The sequence below is a fragment of the Schistocerca gregaria genome, chromosome 2, assembly GCF_023897955.1.
Source record: "Schistocerca gregaria isolate iqSchGreg1 chromosome 2, iqSchGreg1.2, whole genome shotgun sequence".
Classification (NCBI taxonomy): domain Eukaryota; kingdom Metazoa; phylum Arthropoda; class Insecta; order Orthoptera; family Acrididae; genus Schistocerca; species Schistocerca gregaria.
Genome location: NC_064921.1, coordinates 1,026,253,721 through 1,026,275,383, shown reverse-complemented (window position 1 = coordinate 1,026,275,383; position 21,663 = coordinate 1,026,253,721). Strand labels below are relative to the sequence as shown.

The window sequence follows — 21,663 nt, the reverse complement described above, 5'->3', positions numbered from 1 at the left end:
TGGGGGCGGAAGCAAAAATGAAGTTCAGTTTACGACTTGCAAATAGCGAAAATATATGCATCCATTATCTGAGAATGAAAGCCCTTAGATACGAGCCACTAACTTTACACATGCTTTCAAGCCTTTACACGACTTTTCGCTCTGAGACCCCCCACAAAAACATGAAAGGAAAAAAGATTATTGCTTATTACATTTTTACTTTCCATGCGGTAAAACTGCCACAAGAGACTCGACGTTTTAATTCATTGTTCTAGGTTCTAGGGGACTGATGACCATAGATGTTAAGTCCCATATTGCTCAGAGCCATTTGAACCATTTTGATCAGCTTCTTCCGGAAAGTACTTGAGAAAATAATCACTGAGTTCAATTAAATGATTTACAGACACAAATGCCGGCCGCAGTGGCCGTGCGGTTCTAGGCGCTACAGTCTGGAGCCGAGCAACCGCTAAGGTCGCAGGTTCGAATCCTGCCTCGGGAATGGATGTGTGTGATGTCCTTAGGTTAGTTAGGTTTAATTAGTTCTAAGTTCTAGGCGACTGATGACCTCAGAAGTTAAGTCGCATAGTGCTCAGAGCCATTTGAACCATTTTTGAACAGACACAAATTTCAGTTCCTCACTCAACTGAAATTCACTGTCTTCTAAAACCGTGTGAAGAGTAGGGAAATCATACTGTACGTCTTTATCATACAACTTTTTCTTCCACAATAGCCTTTCTGTAGCCTGAAATTTTGTCTTACAGTTACAGTGTGCTGGTCTCATTACTTTCGAAGGCGTACATTCAATAAACTGATTTTTTCAAAGATGTCACAAAGACACGCCAGCTTCAGAACAAAGCCACTGTCTACGAGCCTCTGGGAACTCAAATGCTTTTCTTGAACATGACAAGAGTAAAGTTTATTCCTGAGTTCATAGACCCTTTTAAGACATTTGCGCGAGTCACTGTAATAAATCCTGAGAACGTACTCAGCCCCCCATATGAACGCACATTTGTTGGAAACATCTCTATTTAAATGACGGATTTGTAATGAAATTTGCCACTTCGATCACTGATTGGAGAACCTCATGAAGCCAGGGCTCATGATTTTTGATGCCACTGCTTCTCGGCGAATAAAACTGTGTGTCCAAACAGCATGAGGAGCTTCTTTCGCATCAGAGCTTGCAATCCGACGTTAACGACGTCCATCATGTCTACAGTGCTTTTCAGTGTTGTTTTCTCCACAAAAGAGTCTAGTATTTCAAAGGCGTCTGTTCCGTTTTTTCCAAGAGCTATTTTCCTGCAAAAAAGTAGATATTCACGAAATTTATTGTATAAACCGCACGTAACCAATTAGATACGCATCATCCAACTGAATAGCGAATTCACCATTACCTTTGACTTTTTCAACTAACTGAACATTAATTTCGTCCGCCATATCGAGTATTTGACGAGTAATGGCGCTGTCTGACAAAGTCACACTTGCCAGTTGCTTGACAGCTGACTCACTTATAATAGATACGATGTCGGGAGCAGCATCTAAAATAAGGTACTGCGTTATGTGCGAGGTTTCTTGCTCTTTGCTACACGGTAGCCAACATTGTAAGTTGAAAGTGTTTTCGTAGTTTGTTTAGTAAACTACCTTGGTTTGACTCCAAATGTCGCTTCATGTTATTAGGAAGCAGGCTTTCAGTAGCTAGGTATTTGAAACAAATGGCACACCGTAGTCGTTGTCCATTTTCAACAGTAGTACACATAACACCTAAATTCATGTAACTTTCGTCATATTACCTGCATTTTCATCTTTAGAACTGCATGATACACTCTAAATTTCGTGTTTCGTACTTGCAGTTGAAATTTGTCCATTTTGGCAAACACAAATCACACAAGGCATACAACAATTAAAAACAGTCTGTATCCGACAAAACAAACTTAGAACTGTTAGTTACTAAATAAAAACAAATGAGACACGTAGTACGATTCCATTTCTATCTACAAACTGTCATAATAACAACACTTACTCACCGGCCCGCTAGATATCACTACTAGCGCAGAAGCTGATCCTTTACTCAGAAAGCAAGCAATCCAAAATTATTTGTCATACGAAAGTACACGACGCCGCTACTGTAAGGCGCCACCGCCCCTAGAAGCCGTGACCATAGTTTGAAAACCTGTTCAGTAATTTGATGTAGGCATTCTGATTCAATTTGGCTTCCATCTGGATTACTGAAATCGCTATCACATAATTTTCCAGGTCCCAGTCAGGCACTGCTGCTCGAAGGAAGGAAGACAGAAAAAAAAACTTGGTGAGCTGTCTGAACAGAACTGGTTGTTATTGCACAAAACATGATTGTTCTAAACTTTAGTAGATTATTTTGACTCTAAGAAATAATTACCTACTCATCTGCAAATAGCAACGTCCTGAGTGTAGTTTAGATTCTGTAAGAATAAAACAGAGGCTGTCCCAAAAAGAATTACCCGGTTTTAACTTGTAATAATATTGAGACAAATGTCACTAGGTAAATGAAACAGCGCTAGATGTAATTCGCATGGTCTAGAGTTTCAGAAAAAAATCCGCTAGATGTCGCTACGAGCGCTGACCTGGAGCATGCATCCAGTCTCGCGCAGGTCCCCTGACTTAACAGCATGTGATTTCTCCCTGTGGGGATATGTTAATGTGTTTACATTCCTCCGTTACCTCGTGACATTGATGAACTAAAAACCAGAATATCAGCTGCTGTGGCTTCAATGACAGAAGACACGCTCAGTTTGGAATGAATTCGGCTATCGGCTAGATGTCGTCCGTGCAGCCAATGGAGGACATATTGAACATATATGAATGATTTTTGTAAACTTCTGTCTTTTGTGTTATTTAGTATGCAATTTCTTGGTGTTAAGCCCTTCTTCCTCATAAATAATTCTATTTAAAATCGGGTCGTTCTTCTTGGGACACCTCTAAAAGAAAACGTGCATTCACCTCTTCCGTTAATATAAATAATGAGTGGCACCTTCTGCTGTATGTGTAGGTCTTATTTAGTTAAATCGATTTCAGTGTAATATTACACCATCTTCAGGCCAAAGACACCAGGTGATCAAGTGAACAACTGTAGTCATAATCTAGTAGAGGGGCAAAATATTGACGTCCACTGTGCTGAACCTTCTTTCCTGCTTATGGAGCGAACGGTGCCAGCACATCAGCTAAGTACGGAAGAATGTAAAGCATTTTGTCCCCTCTATGAGATGTATAATTTTGATTATCTGGTATCATCCAGTATCGACATGGTCACCTTGTATCAATGATAGACCACAACATAGTGCAATATAACACCTAAAACGATTGTTAATAAAATACGACCGACACACATCAAAAAAAAAGTTTTGCATCCCTCCAGTTCCCAAAACTCCTGAAGGTACACGTTGACTGTGGATATTGTATCACAGACACAGTCCCTTATACTGTTCAGAGAGGTCACTAAACCCACCCAAGAAAGTAAACAACCATGCATGATCAGCGACTATTAGACGGAGGGGGTCCGACAGCCAATCAGTTCCAGTCATTCTGCCAGGCAGGAGGTACACGGCTCGTGTTGTCTGTAGTTCAACCGTGCCTAGACGGTCAACACAGCAGTTCGATCGCGTCCGCATTGTTACTTTGTGCCAGGTACAGCTCTCAACAAAGGAAGTGTCCAGGGGCCTCGGAGTGAACCAAGGCCTCGGAGTGAACCAAAGCGATGTTGTTCGATCATGCAGGAGATACAGGGAGACTGGAACTGTCGGTGATATACCTTGCTCAGGCCGCCCAAGGGCTACTACTGCAGTGGAATAATGCTTTTCGTGCAGCCACAGGACGTCGTGTTATGATTCAAACTATGCACAATAGACTGCATGTTGTGCAACTTCACTCCCGACGTCCATGGCGAGGTCCATCTTTGCAACCACGGCACCATGGAGCGCGGTACAGATGGGCCCAACAACATGCCGAATGGACCGCTCAGGATTGCCATCACTTTCTCTTCACCGATGAGTGTGGCATATGCCTTCAGCCTCACAATCGTCAGAGACGTGTTTGGAGGCAACCCGGTCAGGCTGAACGCGTTAGACATCGTGCATATCTTATGAATGACTTTCTTCAGGATAAAGACATCTCTCGACTAGAGCGGCCAGCATGTTCTCCAGACATGAACCCTACTGAAGATGCCTGAGATAGATTGGAAAGAGTTGTTAATAGACGAAGTGACCCACTAACCACTCTGAGGGACCTACGCTGAATCGCCGTTGAGGAATGTGAAAATCTGAATCGACAGCGCCTTGATGAACTTGTGGATAGTGTGCCACGCATGCATACAGGCATGCATCAATGTAAGAGGACGTGATGATCTGCTGAAACGTTTGAGTTCAGCTACTTATGCAATAAGGGTCATTACAAATGTTGGTGATAAACATCTTAGTAAATTAGCTTACTACGCCTATTTTCACTCATATCTTGCATATGGCATCATATTTTGGGGTAATTCATCACTGAGGAATAAAGTATTTATTGCACAAAAGCGTGTAATCAGAATAATAGCTGGAGTCCACCCAAGATCATCCTGCAGACAATTATTTAAGGATCTAGTGATATACACAGGAGCTTCTCAGTATATATACTCTCTTATGAAATTTGTTATTAACAACCAAACTCAATTCAAAAGTAATAGCAGTGTGCAAAACTACAATACTAGGAGAAATGATGATCTTCACTATTCAAGATTAAATCTAACTTTGGCGCAGAAAGGGGTGAATTATACTGCCACTAAAGTCTTTGGTCACTTACCAAATAGCATCAAAAGTCTGACAGATAACCAACAAGTATTCAAGAAGAAATTAAAAGAATTTCTGAATGACAACTCCTTCTACTGCATAGAGGAATCTTTAGATATAAATTAAGAAAAAAAAGAAAAAAAGCAACAACAAAATTATTTAAAAAATTTAAAAAAATAAAAAATAAAAACGTTGTTATATTAACTTAATTATGTTGTTAAATTAACTTAATTATGCCATGTATTGGAAAACTTGACTCGTTTCACATCATTACGAAATATCAAATTCATGATCTATGGAACTAGTATTAATCTAATCTAATCCAATCTAAGCTATTGTGTATTAGAGGTATAGCAATCTGGTTCGCCACCTCTTAAGGTCTCGCTCCATGGTGGTACAACATGCAATTTGTGGTTTTCATCAGCAATAAAAAGGGCGGAAATGATTTTTATGTCGATCTCTATTCAAATTTTCTGTAGAAGGTCCGGAACTCTCGGAACTGAGGTGATGCAAAACATTTTTTGATGTGTATATAAACAGGCTGAATGGGCCACAAAGGTATACTAACAGGTGTCGTCTAATGATCTATCAAAGAGGGATGTGCGGAGTGGCACAAGTGGTAAACTCCGGCCTCGTACTCAACACAGGCTGACACTACTTCCTTTATGTTAATTTTGCCTGCAGTTGAATTTGATTCTGAGCTCATTGTTTCGCCTGTATCAGTGAACAGCTGCCGCCAGCTGTGAAGCACGCAGGCTTCGCCCGCTGACTGCACCCTGCTGGTCTGTTGCAGGAGCTCACGATGAGAGTGGTGGGACTGGTCGTGTTGGCGCTGTGGGCGCCCAGCGCGGCGTACGTGTTCCGCGCCCCTTCGTCGGCGGCGGCCAACTCGGGTGGCGCGGGCAACACGGACGTCAGCTCCGGCGTAGCGGGGTTGGCCACGACTCTGCTCACCGCCTTCCCGGGGCAGGACAACGTGGTGCTGTCGCCGCTCGGCATCGCCACCGTGCTGGCCGCGCTCCAAGTGGGCGCCAAGGGCCCCACCGCCCACCAGCTCGCCGCCCTGCTCGGCCAGGGCTCCACCTCGTACCGCACCTACTGGGTGCAGCTGGGAGACGCGCTGCGCGCCATCAACTCCTCTAAGGTGAATTAGCACTCGCCTCATTGAGAACTGTACCTGCTGTCCTCCATGGCAGCAGTCACTAGCCTACTATCCTCCATGGCAGCAGTCAGTAGCCTACTATCCTCCATGCCAACAGTCAGTAGCCTACTATTCTCTATACCAGCAATCAGTAGCCTTCTATCCTCCATGGCAGCAGTCAGTGGCCTACTATCCTCCATGCCAGCAGTCAGTAGCCTACTATTCTCTATGCCAGCAATCACTAGCCTACTATCCTCCATGCCAGCAATCAGTAGCCTACTATCCTACATGGCAGCAATCAGTAGCCTTCTATCCTCCATGGCAGCAGTCAGTGGCCTACTATCCTCCATGCCAGCAGTCAGTGGCCTACTATCCTCCATGCCAGCAGTCAGTAGCCTACTATTCTCTATGCCAACAGTCAGTAGCCTACTATTCTCTATACCAGCAATCAGTAGCCTTCTATCCTCCATGGCAGCAGTCAGTGGCCTACTATCCTCCATGCCAGCAGTCAGTAGCCTACTATTCTCTATGCCAGCAATCACTAGCCTACTATCCTCCATGCCAGCAGTCAGTGGCCTACTATCCTCCATGGCAGCAGTCAGTAGCCTACTATCCTCCATGCCAACAGTCAGTAGCCTGCTATTCTCTATACCAGCAATCAGTAGCCTTCTATCCTCCATGGCAGCAGTCAGTGGCCTACTATCCTCCATGCCAGCAGTCAGTAGCCTACTATTCTCTATGCCAGCAATCACTAGCCTACTATCCTCCATGCCAGCAGTCAGTGGCCTACTATCCTCCATGCCAGCAGTCAGTAGCCTACTATTCGCCATGCCAGCAATCAGTAGCCTACTATCCTCCATGGCAGCAGTCAGTGGCCTACTATGCTCCATGCCAGCAGTCAGTAGCCTACTATCCTCCATACCAGCAGACAGTGACCTACTATGCTCCATTCCAGCAGTCAGTGGCCTACTATGCTCCATGCCAGCAGTCAGTGGCCTACTACAATCCATGGCTGCAGTCAGTAACCTACTATCCTCGATTCCAACAGTCAGTAGCCTACTATCCTCCATTGCAGCAGTCAGTAGCCTACTATCCTCCATTGCAGTAGTCAGTAGCCTACTATCCTCCTGGAGGTATTTGTTAGATAACCATCTTCTGTGATGGTAGTTAGTAGCCTACTTTGGTTCATGGTGGTGGTCGGTAGCTTACTGTCTTTCATGGTGGCGGTCAGTAGCCTACTATCCTTCACAGCCTATTATCCTCCAGTAATCGGTAGCCTACCATACTCCTTACCCCGTGGCAGCTGTCTGTAGCCTTCTATCCTCTGTCACAGAAGGTGGTAGCCTTCTATCCTCTGTGACGGCAGCCACTAGCCCACAGTCCTCTGTGGCAGTAGTCAGTAGCCTATTTACCACCTTGGTAGTGGTCGATAGCCTACTAGCCTCAGCTCTAGTGGTTCGTAGGGTATCATCCTCAACGTCAGTGGTCTGTATCCCACTATCCTCGGTGGCAGTGGTCAGTTCCTACTATCCTCAGTGGTGGTGGTTGGTAGCCTACTATGTTCAGTGGTGATGGTCGGTAGCCTACTATCCTCGGCAGCAGTGGTCAGTATCCAGCTATCGTCAGTGGCAAAGGTCGGTATCCAGTGGCAGTCGGTAGCCTACTATCCTTGGCAGTGGTGGTCAGTAGGCTACTATGGTCGGCGGCGGCGGTTGGTAGCCTGATATCCTCAGTGGCGACACATAGTAGTCTACTATTCCTCTTTGGTGGCGGTTGGTTGTACTATTCCTCTGTGTGTGGCGATTTATTAACCCATAGTCTATGCTGGGTATGTCATCCATTGAACATGTCTTCTAAACAAGCCAAGACTGCCATATGGACTGAGAAGAAAACATTGGAATCTTTTCCCCTTACGCTCTTACTCTTCTTCAAAAAAATTTACGCTTTGTTCATTGCTTCTTCGGTGTACCTGGAAATAATTGTTCGAAATAGGGATGCACAATGATATTCGATATTTACAGCATACCGCGGTTGGGAGTTTAAACATCGATGTTTTAATAGATAATGAGTTCTTTAGAACATCACAACATCTATGTTTGGATATAGACTTCCGATGTTGACTAAAAACAGAGCACCTAATAACTGATTACTCATTACAGTCACTGTAGCGAAGTAAAGCCGTTGATTACAGATATCAGCCGTTAGTGCCCATCTTCAGATCTTTTCAAGTTGGTTAGAGTGTAAGCTGTCAACCACGTTGCCTTGTATTTTAATTTTAAGAATTTTGGATTTTAATTTTAAGGCAGGTGTACACTGTAACCAACCGGAAAAAAATCTTAAGATGTCACCCGACGACCGAAACCTGTAATCACCTGTTTCACTTTGCAACTGTGACTGTAATAAATAACAAATTTTAAGTTCCTAACGGGAGCTGTATCTCTCTACAGACAATATTTCTGCCGTTATTTAAAATAAGAGTGCTTTTTCCTGTTGTTAACTAGTCTCTTTCAACAATTAAACCAATTTCTTAATGTAACTTAACAAGATTGCTCAGTTATATCACGGGTGGAGCAGAATTTTTCAACACGACTAATAGACGGTTGAACTTTCACGGCTGGTTTTTGGGAAAACACAATGCAGTCCAGATGTTTTCAGCTACTTATCGGGCAAAATGATGACGTTGGAAAAAATGGAAAGCTCTGCACTTACCGTCAACGAGCTATCAGATTATGTTACATTAGTACTTGTTCCATAGGTCATGAATACGACACTTCAATGATGAGTTACCCCAGAATATGATGCCGTACGAAAGCAGAGAATGAAAAAAGGTGTGGTAAGCTAATTTACTGAGATTTATATCGCCAAAATTTGCAATGACCCTAACAGCATAAGTAGCTGAACTCAAATGTTTCAGCAGATCTTCAGTGTGTTTTTCCAGTTCAACCCCTCATCAATGCATACACCTTGGAATTTTGAATATTCTACCTTAGCTACCGATTTCTGATCGAAGTCTTTATTTATTAAGAGTATCATTCCATTTACTGTGTGGAACTGAATATACTGTGTTTTGTCATAGTTTATGAGAGCCCATTTGCAGAGAACCACTTAATGATTTTCTGAAAAACATCAGTTACAATTTCATCAGTTAATTCTTGTCTGTTGGGTGTGATTGCTGTACTTGTATCATAGGCAAAAAGTACAAGCTTTGCTTCTTCGTGAATATAGAATGGCAAGTCATTAATATAAATTAAGAACAGCAGAGAACCCAAGACCGAACCTTGCGGCTCCCCATTCTTGATTGTTGCCCAGTTTGGGAAATCATCAGTTTTTTCATATTATGTGAACTGCTTATTTCAACTTTCTGCATTCTTCCAGTTAGGTATGATTTAAACCATTTGAGCGCTGTCCCATTCATACCACAGTACTTGAGCTTATCTAGAAGTATTCCATGATTTACACAACAACATACTGCTTAATATCATTCGATCATGTACTTACGACTTGGATTGACTGCTAAATGAAAACCTGTTAATTACAGGTACTTGAGATTGTTTTATGGTAAATTTGTTTAACTGGGTATAAACACCGTTTGAAAGAAAAAGCCGTATACAATGTTATGACACATTTCCAGTTTTGCATAAAAACTCCTTTACATCACCACACGAACATCAAGGACAGATATCGAAATAAGTGACCATGGGGCAGAAAAACAACTGCAATTGCTCAACAGAGGAAACGTCATGGGACCTGACGGGAAAAAATTAGATTCGCCATAGAGAAGGCAAAATAATTTGCTTCTCTTCTAGCAGCGGTGTGCCACATGTCGCTGGAGGTCCGAAGCGTTTCCACTGATTGGCCAAATCATTCGCTCGAATTGTGCAGAATGTTCTTCAAACCAATGCAACAACTGTGGTCCAGTAACATGACATCGTTGTTGTTTGGGAACATGAAGTACATGAATGAGCACGAATGTCTGCAAATGGTCTCCTAGAAACCTAACATAACCATTTCGAGTCAAATAATCGGTTCAGTTGGAGCACAGGACCCAGTCCACCCACGTAAACACAGCCTACACCAGTACGGAGCTACCAGCAGCTGGCACAGTGTTGACAATTTGGGTCCATCGCTACGTCGGGTCTGCGCCACACTCGAACCCTACCATCAGCTGTTACCAGTTGAAATCGCGCCTCATCTGACCAGGCCGTGGTTTTCCAGTCGTCTACGGTCCAAACGATATGGTCACTATCCCAGGCGAGGCGCTGCAGGCCGTATTGTGCTTTTAGCAAAGGCACTTGCGTTGCCCATTAACAGCATTAACGCATTGACTTAACGGCCGGCCGCTGTGGCCGAGAGGTTCTAGGTGCTTCAGTCTCGAACCGCGCGACCACTACGTTAGCAGGTTGGAATCCTGCCTCGGGCATGGATGTGTGTGATGTTCTTAGGTTAGTTAGGTTTAAGTAGTTCTAGTTCTAGGGGGCTGATGACCTCAGATGTTAAGTCCCATAGTGCTCAGAGCCATTTGAACCATTTGACTTGTAAGTAGGCTGTTTAGGTTTTTTTATTGATAACACCGCCGCCACGTAGCGCTCTGTATGAAAAATCACTGGCTGTACCCTGTGTGCAGTCTGTGGCTGGTTTGCATTGTTGTCTGCCATTGTAGTGTTGGGCAGCGGCAGCTGGATGCTAACAGCGCGTAGCGTTGCGCAGTTGGAGGTGAGCCGCCAGCAGTGGTGGACGTGGGGAGAGAGACGGCGGAGTTTTGAAATTTGTAAGAATTGGTGTCATGAACTGATATATATATTATGACTATAAAGGTAAATACATTGTTTGTTCCCTATTAAAATCTTTCATTTTCTAACTGTGCCTATCAGTAGTTAGTGACTTCCATAGTTTGAATCTTTTAGTTAGCTGGCAGTACTGGCGCTTGCTGTATTGCAGTAGTTCGAGTAACGAAGATTTTTGTGAGGTAAGTGATTTGTGAAACATATAGGTTAATGTTAGTCAGGGCCATTCTCTTGTAGGGATTATTGAAAGTCAGATTGGGTTGCGCTAAAAACTATTGTGTGTCAGTTTAAGCACAGTCATGTTTAATTTTTCAAAGGGGACGTTTCATATGTGAGAGGAAGGCATGATAAAACTCTCCTTCACTGTGACAATCGTGAATGACCGATCGCATTCTTGCAGCTGGTTCATTCTCCAAGTAGCCACACATAAATTCTAATCTGTGCTGTAATGACCAGTTGGGAGGAAAACAATGAGAGAATTGATGGAGCCACGCTTGTGGATGAATGTCGTTGCCAGAATTCTTAAATGTTTTGAATTTACGTGTAGTAATGAACAGCTTATAGTCAAAATCATCGTGTCGGCGGGTAGCATATCGGTCATTGTTACGTCGTATCGGCGGTTCCATCTCAAAATTCGGTGCACCTTGCCAATTACTTTCATGATTTCCGAAATGCCCTGTGTTATTATTTTGTGGTTGTTCTGTATTGCTATGTCCCTCTTCCCATACTGGGGCGCGAGTGTCCTCTGAAATATGTAATTCTTGTATTACTTGAGCCAACTGATCTTGTACTTCCCGCATTTCTCTTTTGTACTGTGTGTTGATTTGATTTCGATTCTGTTTGAATTTCCTAATTTGTTCATACTCTTCAGTGTCAGTGAAGGCTACAGGTTTTGTGTCATTCAGATCATCATCTACCTTCGTAGATAAGTTAGTGAACTGATCTGAAAGTTCGGCTACTTTATCCGACAGTGAAATTATTTCCTCTGTGTGTCTTTCTAAACCAATTTTCAGAGTATCTACTGTGTCCTTTAAGTTCGCTTGAGTTTTTGCAAGTTGCGTAACCGAATCGGTAGATGCAACTGAGTCAATTTTAGCTTGCAAGGTCTCATGATTTTCATGAACAATAGTTTGCAGTTCTTTTATGGCTCTTTCGTGATTCTGTAATGCATTTTCATGCCGCGAAAAAATAGGTTGGAATTGCTCACAAATTTGTGTTTTTACGTCATTACAGACTTTTTGACATTTCGATTCGATGTTATGTAACTCATTAGTTAAATCTTCACGTGTTTGTTCAAGTGTGGTGTCTAACTTTTGAAGCTTTTGCTGTGTTTGTCTCTGATTTTGTTCCATTGCGTCTAACTTTTGAAGATTATGTTCCATTGTGTCTAACTTTTGAAGATTCTGTCCCATTTGTTTCTGATTTTGTTCAAGCGTTGTGTCTAACTTTTGAAGATTTTGTTCCATTGTGTGTAACTTTTGAAGATTTTGTTCCATTGTGTCTAACTTTTGAAGCTTTTGTCCCATTTGTTGCATTAATTGTAATAACAATGCACTGGTGTCTGAAACATGTTCCTTAGTCCTATTCGGCAATGCATTTGCACCGGCAATATTCGCAGTTTGAAAAACAGAAAATGTGTCTTGACTTATTTGAGAAAACGGTGAGGACGCAAAACCTGAATGTACAGTATTTGCAGTATTGTGTCCTGTCATTTCGGAATCCTGAGGCGAACTGTTGCCGACCGATCGATCGATAACGCTTTCCTGTTCACTAATTGTTTCACTGCCTGCACCATTATTTGCAACCCGCTCCATTTCCCTATGCACAATTACCAAATTACTACTTTGAACATTAGTTAATTCATTACATGGTGGCGCTAACACACTGCTTTCGACTTCACTGTCATTTCTCAGTTTACTTTGGAGCCTAGTATTACGTTTTTCACACGCCATTATTGTCACAATATTTCACACGACAACACAAAAAAAGCACAATTTGAAAAGCAAAAATAAGAGAACACATTAACATATCACTGAAAATAATATCTAGTTAATTGCAAGCGCAGCTGCGAAATACTTTGTGCAAAACTACATGCATGCCACAACTGTTTTACTGTACAACAATGAAAGACTGCAACTACAAAGGAAATTCTATGATTACGCGCTAGCAATAAACAAAAGCTACACTAATTACACAAACTACAAGAAAAAATCAGAAGATTCCAGTGAGGTATCCTCGGCTAAGGGTCGACATATGAAACGTCCCCTTTGAAAAATTTATACAAGACTGGTCTATGTGAAACGTCTTCTTTGAACAATGATACACGAATGTGCTTAAACTGACACACAATAGTTTTTAGCGCAACCCAATCTGACTTTCAATAATCCCTACAAGAGATTGGCCCTGACTAACATTAACCTATATGTTTCACAAATCACTTACCTCACAAAAATCTTCGTTACTCGAACTACTGCAATACAGCAAGCGCCAGTACTGCCAGCTAACTAAAAGATTCAAACTATGGAAGTCACTAACTACTGATAGGCACAGTTAGAAAATGAAAGATTTTAATAGGGAACAAACAATGTATTTACCTTTATAGTCATAATATATATATATCAGTTCATGACACCAATTCTTACAAATTTCAAAACTCCGCCATCTCTCTCCCCACGTCCACCACTGCTGGCGGCTCACCTCCAACTGCGCAACGCTACGCGCTGTTAGCATCCAGCTGCCGCTGCCCAACACTACAATGGCAGACAACAATGCAAACCAGCCACAGACTGCACACAGGGTACAGCCAGTGATTTTTCATACAGAGCGCTACGTGGCGGCGGTGTTATCAATAAAAAAAACCTAAACAGCCTACTTACAGACTTAACGGATACACTCATCATATGTTCCACACTGATTTCTGTGATTATTTTATGCAGTGTTGTTTGTCCGTTAGCACTGAAAGCTCTATGCAAACGCGGCTGCTCTCGATCGTTAAGTGAAGGATTTCGGCCGCTGCTTGTCCTTGGTGAGGGGTAATGCCTCAAATTTGGTATTCTCGACACACTCTTGATACTGTGCATCTCCGAATATTGAATTCCCTAAGGATTTCCGAAATGGAATGTCCCATGTACCCAGCTCCAACTATCATTCCGCATTCAAAGTTTGTTAATTTCCTCTACTACTTTCAGGCCTAACATCAGCCTCGCCATGTTTCACCAATATAAACATTTACGTCGGAAACATTTTCACTTGAATCGTCTAAGTACACATGACATTTCCACCAATGCACTGCCTTTTTATACCTCGTGTACGTGATACTACCACTATCTGTATATCTGTTGTATCTCTATCCCATAACTTGTCACATCATTCATCCGTGCACTGACTTAGAACCCATATCCACACACCAATAACTACTTTCTGCTCTTTCCTACAAGCACAGTACCAGTCATATAAAATTAAGCTCTGTCCGAACAGGCCTTGGAAGGCCCAACGGTACCGACAGGCCGCCCTGTCATCCTCAATCCACAGGTGTCACTGGATGCAGACATGGAGGGGTCAGCACACCGCTCTCCCGAAGCTGCCACTTCTGAATCAAGTAGCTCCTCAGTTTGCCTCACAAGGGCTGAGTACACCCCCCTTGCCAACAGCGCTCGGCAGACCGGATGGTCACCCATCCAAGTGCTGGCCCTTCCCGACAGCACTTAACTTGGGTGATCTGACGGGAACCCATGTTACCCCTGCGGCAAGGCCGTTAGCGTACCAGCCATATAAGAGAGAGAAATAACAACGGCTTTCAGCAGAAATAAGGGCAGATGTGTATGGCAACACTCATACAGCTCGAGACACATCCCCAATTGGTGCTTTCCAGGAACCGCCAGGAACAGACTGCTCTACAGCGAACAGCACCTGGTGTGTCATTGTCCAGACAACACACTCTTCCTATTGACTGCCGACTAGGTCACAACTACGAAGACGTCCGCGGACGCCCGTCCTTTTAGGCTGTTTGCTGGAACTCCAGGGTTCCCTCTGATGTTACTCGGTCGGTCATTCCAAGCTCTGCCCTACGTGCCCAGCTGGTCTCGAACGGCGTCTCATGCCAACGTTTGTGTCACTGACACCGCCCTCAATGGGTCGCCAAAATTCTGTTCGTATGGCATTTCAAACTGTCACAGCTGTGTGACAGCTTGTGATGGCACAGCACGGACACACAGAAAAGCACCATCAATAACAGGTAAAATTACCACTAAAACACAAATCAATCAAATAAAACACTGCTCTACTACTTTCAGGCCTAACAGCGGCTTCGCCGTGTTTCACCAATATAAACATTTACTTTCTTTAGTATGCCAACACAAGCTCGACGGTTTACATGAAAAGATGGCACAAGTAAGCACTTCATACTGCCTTCAATTTGTCCTAAAAGAAACCACACTGCAGCAAGCACTTCCTCGCTTCCTGCTGCGATGCGTCCGATGGATGAACGAAGGCATAGGCGTCCACTTTTCTAGCCGGGGCGATGTCTCGTGTTGACAGAAAGCCACATCCACTTGCCAGTCGAACTGCCTATCTGCCACGCTTCCACTATCAACCGTGCACAGGCAGGGTGACAACTCCAGCGAGCGACCAGAGGTGTAAATTGCCCTGAAGATGACCCCATCGCGGGTTGAAACCGGTTGGCGACAAAATTAATAACGCGATTGTGACTGTCATTTTGATTGATTATAACAAATCGCTGCTATCTCCACGCAACTATGTTGCCTAAAAATTTAAATTATCGAATTTTGTGACCCATTATCTTGGAAACTTTTTAAGGCACCATCTTAAAATATTCGATAATTATTGAATGCACCTTTCTAGATACACTGAACTAGAATTATTACTAAAATTGTATTGTGGGGCATGTTATCCTTTTTTTTCAAACACCCAATTTTTGGACCGAATTTCGTAAATAAACGAACATAAAAACAAAACAACTCAGGGTGTTATTTATTCTAGTTCCATATGTGTTAAATCTCACACTTGGTAAGCTGTAAAAATTTCGTGTCTCTACCTTCAGTACTTCTTCAGAAAACGAGTCATTTGTTGCAAAAAATGTACTTCAGAGCTCCTGAAGCTTAAAACTTTTTTTATTACAAATTCTTATAAAGACTTACATTTCTGCGTCTTTTATACACTAGGATTGCCCTGGCCCATTGTCTGTGTCTTCTTCAGTGCCACTACAGCCCAGTGCTTGCCTCCTCCTTTTCTTTCTTGCTGCTTTTGTCATTTGCTGAGCAGCTAACCCTGCTTCACGTACACGAAGCTCATCCGGTTCATGCAGTCCTTTAGCTGTGTTCTGTACAAATCTTGCCCCTAACTTCTACAAAACTTTAAGTCTTTCACAGTTCCCACCATTAAAAGTTATTACAGCATCAGACAGTGCTGACTTTAGAGTCATAAGGGTCGTCAGTCCCCTAGAACTTAGAACTACTTAAATCTAACTAACCCAAGAACATTACACACATCCATGTCCGAGACAGGATTCGAACCTGCGACCGTAGCAGTCGCGTGGTTCCGAATTGAAGCGCCTACAACCGCTCGGCCACCACGGTCGGCATAAGGTCAACAAATACATTTTTAGGCACACGGCACCACACAACATTATTAAAGTACGTATTCACATTCGGGTCTTCCCATGTAAACACTTCTTTAGGAGGCCAGGATTTGCCAAATCTCTGGAAATAGGTTTGATTGCCCTCATTAGTAGCAAAGGAAGAGAATGCTTATGTGTAAATTCTTCCAGGTGCCAGAAAATTCAGCTTGCCTATATTTTTACCAAGTGTTTGGTGGAGACGGACACAAAGCATGACATGGCTTTTCTTCGATTGATACTCGATGAAAGAAGTGCGCCATGCAGCTCTTTTCATCTTCTCTAATGGCCTTCCCATAATATTCCTGTAATTACGTATTACTTACGTATAATTGTTTATTCATAATGCCAACTTCTGAGATGTAGCAGCAGGCACAAAACAAAGCAATTTAGCAATTCACAGCCTTCTAGACTGTGTAGTTCCCAAGATATGAGTGCTCAAATGTGGCAGTATATGCGTAGCTGCGAAATTTGACAGTCACACGTCAACATTCAAAACATTATTTGAAGGCCTCACAATTGTCTGATTTTACTGTATTATATACCAAAATGATCAGGAAAGTCCAAAGTACTTTATAGAGTAGAAAATAGAAAATGTCAAATTTCAACGAATTTCACGTACAATGACCCCTTAAATGTTATACATTCATTCGTATCATTTTTGCCTTTATGGACAGTGAGTCAACTCAAATATCTCGTGATGACACAATATAACTTCTTTCCTTTCCTCCTTTTATCTTCCCAAAATCTCTTCATCCTTTGAATACGCTCTTGTTTCCTTTGTTCTGTCCATAACGCTCCCATCTTCCTCTTCTCATTTACCATAAATTTCGCGTTCCTAATTTTGCTCCTGAATTCCTTTCTGTCTTTTATCATTTGTTTGTTGATCCCCATCTGCCTTATGTCTTCCTCTAGTTCATGATACCAATTTGTTTTAAGGCTTGAATGTCTTACTGCATCAAAGATTCTCTTTGTAAGTCTGGTGTTGTCTATTCTCTGTATGTGTCCGTATAAATTTAGTCTGCGTTTTCTGATCACGTCTGTGAGTCTTTCAGTGTGTTGGTATAACTCATTTGCAGGTCTTTTCATCCATATGCCATCTTTGTGTATTGGTCCGAATATTTTCCTGAACATTTTGCGATCTATTTTTTCTGTCTCCATAATGTCTGATGCTCCAATTGTGGTCGTTTCTGACGCATATAGTGCTACCGGTAATACAACTGTTTTGTAGTGTCTAATTTTGAACTGTCTTGATATGCTTTTCTTATCATAACGTTACCAAGTGAGTTTGTATATACTGGGTGATCAAAAAGTCAGTATAAATTTGAAAACTGAATAAATCACGGAATAATGTAGATAGAGAGATACAAATTGACACACATGCTTGGAATGACATGGGGTTTTATTAGAACCAAAAAAATACAAAAGTTCAAAAAATGTCCGACAGATGGCGCTTCATCTGATCAGAATAGCAATAATTAGCATAACAAAGTAAGACAAAGCAAAGATGATGTTCTTTACAGGAAATGCTCAATACGTCCACCATCATTCCTCAACAATAGCTGCAGTCGAGGAATAATGTTATGAACAGCACTGTACAGCATATCCGGAGTTATGGTGAGGCATTGGCGTCGGATGTTGGCTTTCAGCATCTCTAGAGATGTCGGTCGATCACGATACACTTGAGACTTCAGGTAACCCCAAAGCCAATAATCGCACGGACTGAGGTCTGGGGACCTGGGAGGCCAAGCATGACGAAAGTGACGGCGGAGCGCACGATCATCACCAAATGACGCGCACAAGAGATCTTTCACGTGTCTTGCAATATGGGGTGGAGCGCCATCCTGCATAAACATCGTACGTTCCAGCAGGTGTTTATGAGCCAGGCTGGGGATGAGGCGATTCTGTAACATATCGGCGTACCTCTCGCCCGTCACGGTAGCAGCTACAAAACCAGAATCACGCATTTCGTCGAAGAAAAAAGGCCCGATAACGGTATATGTGGTAATTCCAACCCATGCAGTGGAGTTTCCACGACAGTTCTAGGATTTTCGGTAGCCCAAATTCTGCAGTTGTGGGCGATGACAGTCTCTCGGAGCGTGAAATGAGCTTCGTCGGTCCACAACACGTTACTCAAGCAATCGTCATCTTCCGCCATCTTTTAAAACGCCCACACCGCAAATGCCCTCAGCTTCACTAAATCGCCAAGTAACAGTTCATGATGCCGATGGATTTTGTTCGGATAGCATCGGAGGGTACGCCTCAGTGCCAACCAAACAGTAGTGTATGGAATGCCAGTGCGACGTGCGACTGCATGAGCGCAGACTTCCCTGTGCATAGACGAACCCGCTACAGTCTCCATTTCTTGCTGAACTGTCTCAGCAGCATTACGTCTTGTGCCCGGTCGGCCATTATGGGGTCTATCGTCTAAACAACCCGTAGCTTCGAACTTCGAAATCATTCTCGCCAAAGCTGCATTTGCCAATGGACCTTTCCCCGTTCGAATCCCCTTCCTATGGCGATAGGATCGTAACGCTGATCTAGCACAGTCCCCATTCTGATAATACGGCTTCACTAAAAGGGCCTTTTCAGGTAATGTCAACATGCTGCGACTGCTGGCGCATCTGATTGTCTCTCTCTTTTTTTTATTGTTATTTTTCACCTGATACCAACGGTGGCTGGCAGCGGATAAATCTACTCCGTTCTTCAGCCACAAGCATTACAATAAAAGAGACAATGAAGAGAGAAAAGTAACAGATTGGTGGTTAAAAACAGTAGATACAAAAATTTAAAAACACGAAGCCGTTGACACTCGACGAAAAAAGAACACGAAGAACTGGCACTGTCCACAAACACTGATGACTGAGACAGTACAAGTGAACGAAGGAGCGTGGTGGCGAAAAACACTAAATCACAAACACGATGGTACACACACGAGGAAATGATGGCGATGATCTTCGGTGTGCAAATGTCCACTTAACGTGTACGAGTCTGGTGACCTGCCAAAAGGGGAAGAAGGTGGTGGGGGAGGGAGAGGGGAGAGCAGAGATGCCAATGGCAGAGGAGATGGTGGGAGGAATGGAGGAATGAAGGTATGGGGGTAGGGGAAGCCCGGGGGAGGAAGGGGGAGGGAGAGAGAAGGGGGAGAGGGTGCCCATGGGAACAAACACAGGAAGAGGGAGTGGAGCATCAAAGTTGGTGGGAGGGTTAGATGGAGGGGAGGAGGGCAACATTAGGGAGGGGGAGCTGGCGGAAACCACCTTGGGAGAGGGTAAGGAGAGTGGAGAGATGGAGAGCAGGTGGGACATGGAAATACAGGCGCAGCAGCAGACGGGGGTGGGAGAGGAGGGGAAAGACAAGCGGGTGAGGAGGATTGAGTTTACGGGAGGGGTACAGGACCCGTATCTGTTCGAGGAAAAGGAGGAGGTGGGGGAATGGAATGTCATACATGATCCACGTGGGGGAGGGGAGACGCGATAGGCGAGGTGAAAAGCATGGCGTTCGAGGATCTGAAGGGATTTGTAAAAGGTAGGAGGAGCGGAGATCCAGGCAGGGTGGGCATAGCAAAGGATAGGGCGGATGAGGTATTTATAGGTGTGGGGGATAGTGGAGGGGTCCAGACCCCATGCATGGCCAGAAAGGAGCTTGAGGAGATGGAGTCAGGAGTGTGCCTTGGCTTGGATTGTCCGGTGGTGTGGGGTCGAGGAGAGGCGACGGTCGAGGGTGACACGAAGGTACTTAAGGGTGGGGGTGAGGGCGATAGGAAGGCCATAGATGGTGACATAGAAGTCGAGGAGGCAGAAGGAAGGGGTGGTTTTGCCTACAATGATTGATCGCCTGGGTTTGGGAAGGATTGACTTTGAGAAACCACTGGTTGCACCAAGTGGTGAATCGGTCAAGATGGGACTGGAGATGTTGGGAGAGCTGCAGGGTGGGGGCGAGGGCAAGGAAGGCGGTGTCATCGGCTTACTGGAGAAGGTGGACGGGGGTGAAGGCGGCGGCATGTCCACAGTATATAAGAGGTACAGAAGAGGGGAAAGGACGGAACCTTGGGGCACGCCGGTGGAGGGGAAGAAGGTGTAGGAATCTGTGTTGTGGATGGGATTCCCTCTCTCATTACAGCTGCTTTTATACACGATTGTCATGCGCAGTCACTGACATTTTGCTGTCCAGCGCCATCTGTTGGACATGTTGTGAAATTTTTTTTTTTTTTGGTTCTAATAAAACCCCATGTCATTCCAAGTATGTGTCGTAATTTGTACCTCTCTATCTACATTATTCCGTGGTTTCTTAAGTTTTCAAATATATACTGACCTTTTGATCACCCGGTACACGTATATACTATTTTTTGCACATTCCGTCGAGAATTAATATATTACACCTTATGTTAATACGGAATAATCGAAAAGTGATCTCGACGGTTGTGCCGCAGACGGTGATCTCGAACATCGCGAACGCCATCTTCCTGGACAAGAGCCTGGCGCTGAGCCCGCGGTACGCGCAGGAGGTGCGCGGCGCGCTGGCCAGCGACGTGTTCGCGCTGGACATCGCGGGCCGGCCCGGCCACGCGGCCGCCTTCGTCAACCAGTGGGTGTCGGACAGGACGCGCGGCCAGATCCGGTCGGTGGTGCCGCCGGCGCTGCAGGCCAGCAGCGGCCTGCTGGCGGCCAGCGCGCTCTACTTCAACGCCGCCTGGCGTCACCAGTTCCCCGTCTCCAGCACGCACCGCGCCCGCTTCACCGTCAGCGACACCGAGGCCTTCGAGGTCGACATGATGGAGCACGAGTCCGACGTCCTCTACGTCCACGACACCACTCTCAAGTGCCAGGTAAAACTGTAGCCGAGTTGTGCGATCTGCTCTGGATGGTCGAGACTGATGCTGTCTCCGTCCTGTGGTGTTCTGCAGCTTGCAAATATTGAAAAGTCAAGCTTTTTTTGTTAGGCTGGTGCATAAGCTTGTAGTGTTTTTGTTTTGCGTGTTTGTATTGCGGTTGCTATGGATTCATACGCTGAAGAGCCAGTTACGACAGACGGCCACTGCTTGCTACGACTTCTGCAGTACATGTTAGCAGCATACACAGTGGCTGTGCCAAAGACTGAGACGGCGTGGAGTTTTACAATTATTTATTGAACTTTCTTTACAATTTCTCCCTCGTCGTTGTTGCTCAGCCGTGGGATCCCTCCGCCTGGCTGCTGCTGTGGAAATTCTCCGACAATGCGTGCAACGCACACCGAGGCCACCAATGCTCCACTGAAGCCAGGATGCCCTGTGGTTGAGATGAACGCGTCGCCGTGAGGTCAGCTGCCGGCGCTTGCTGCACCGGCGGCTGG

General features: G+C 44.3%; 1 protein-coding gene across 1 annotated transcript in view; it reads left to right on the top strand.

The window, feature by feature from the left end:
* LOC126335544 (leukocyte elastase inhibitor-like) overlaps nucleotides 1–21,663 on the top strand; it is a 119,115-nt gene that overhangs the window by 84,455 nt on the left and 12,997 nt on the right. The window contains exons 2-3 of the mRNA XM_049998932.1: nucleotides 5,569–5,919; nucleotides 20,765–21,160. Coding sequence (XP_049854889.1) covers nucleotides 5,578–5,919; nucleotides 20,765–21,160 — 738 coding nt within the window. The 5' untranslated portion in view covers nucleotides 5,569–5,577. The remainder of the gene's footprint in view (nucleotides 1–5,568; nucleotides 5,920–20,764; nucleotides 21,161–21,663) is intronic.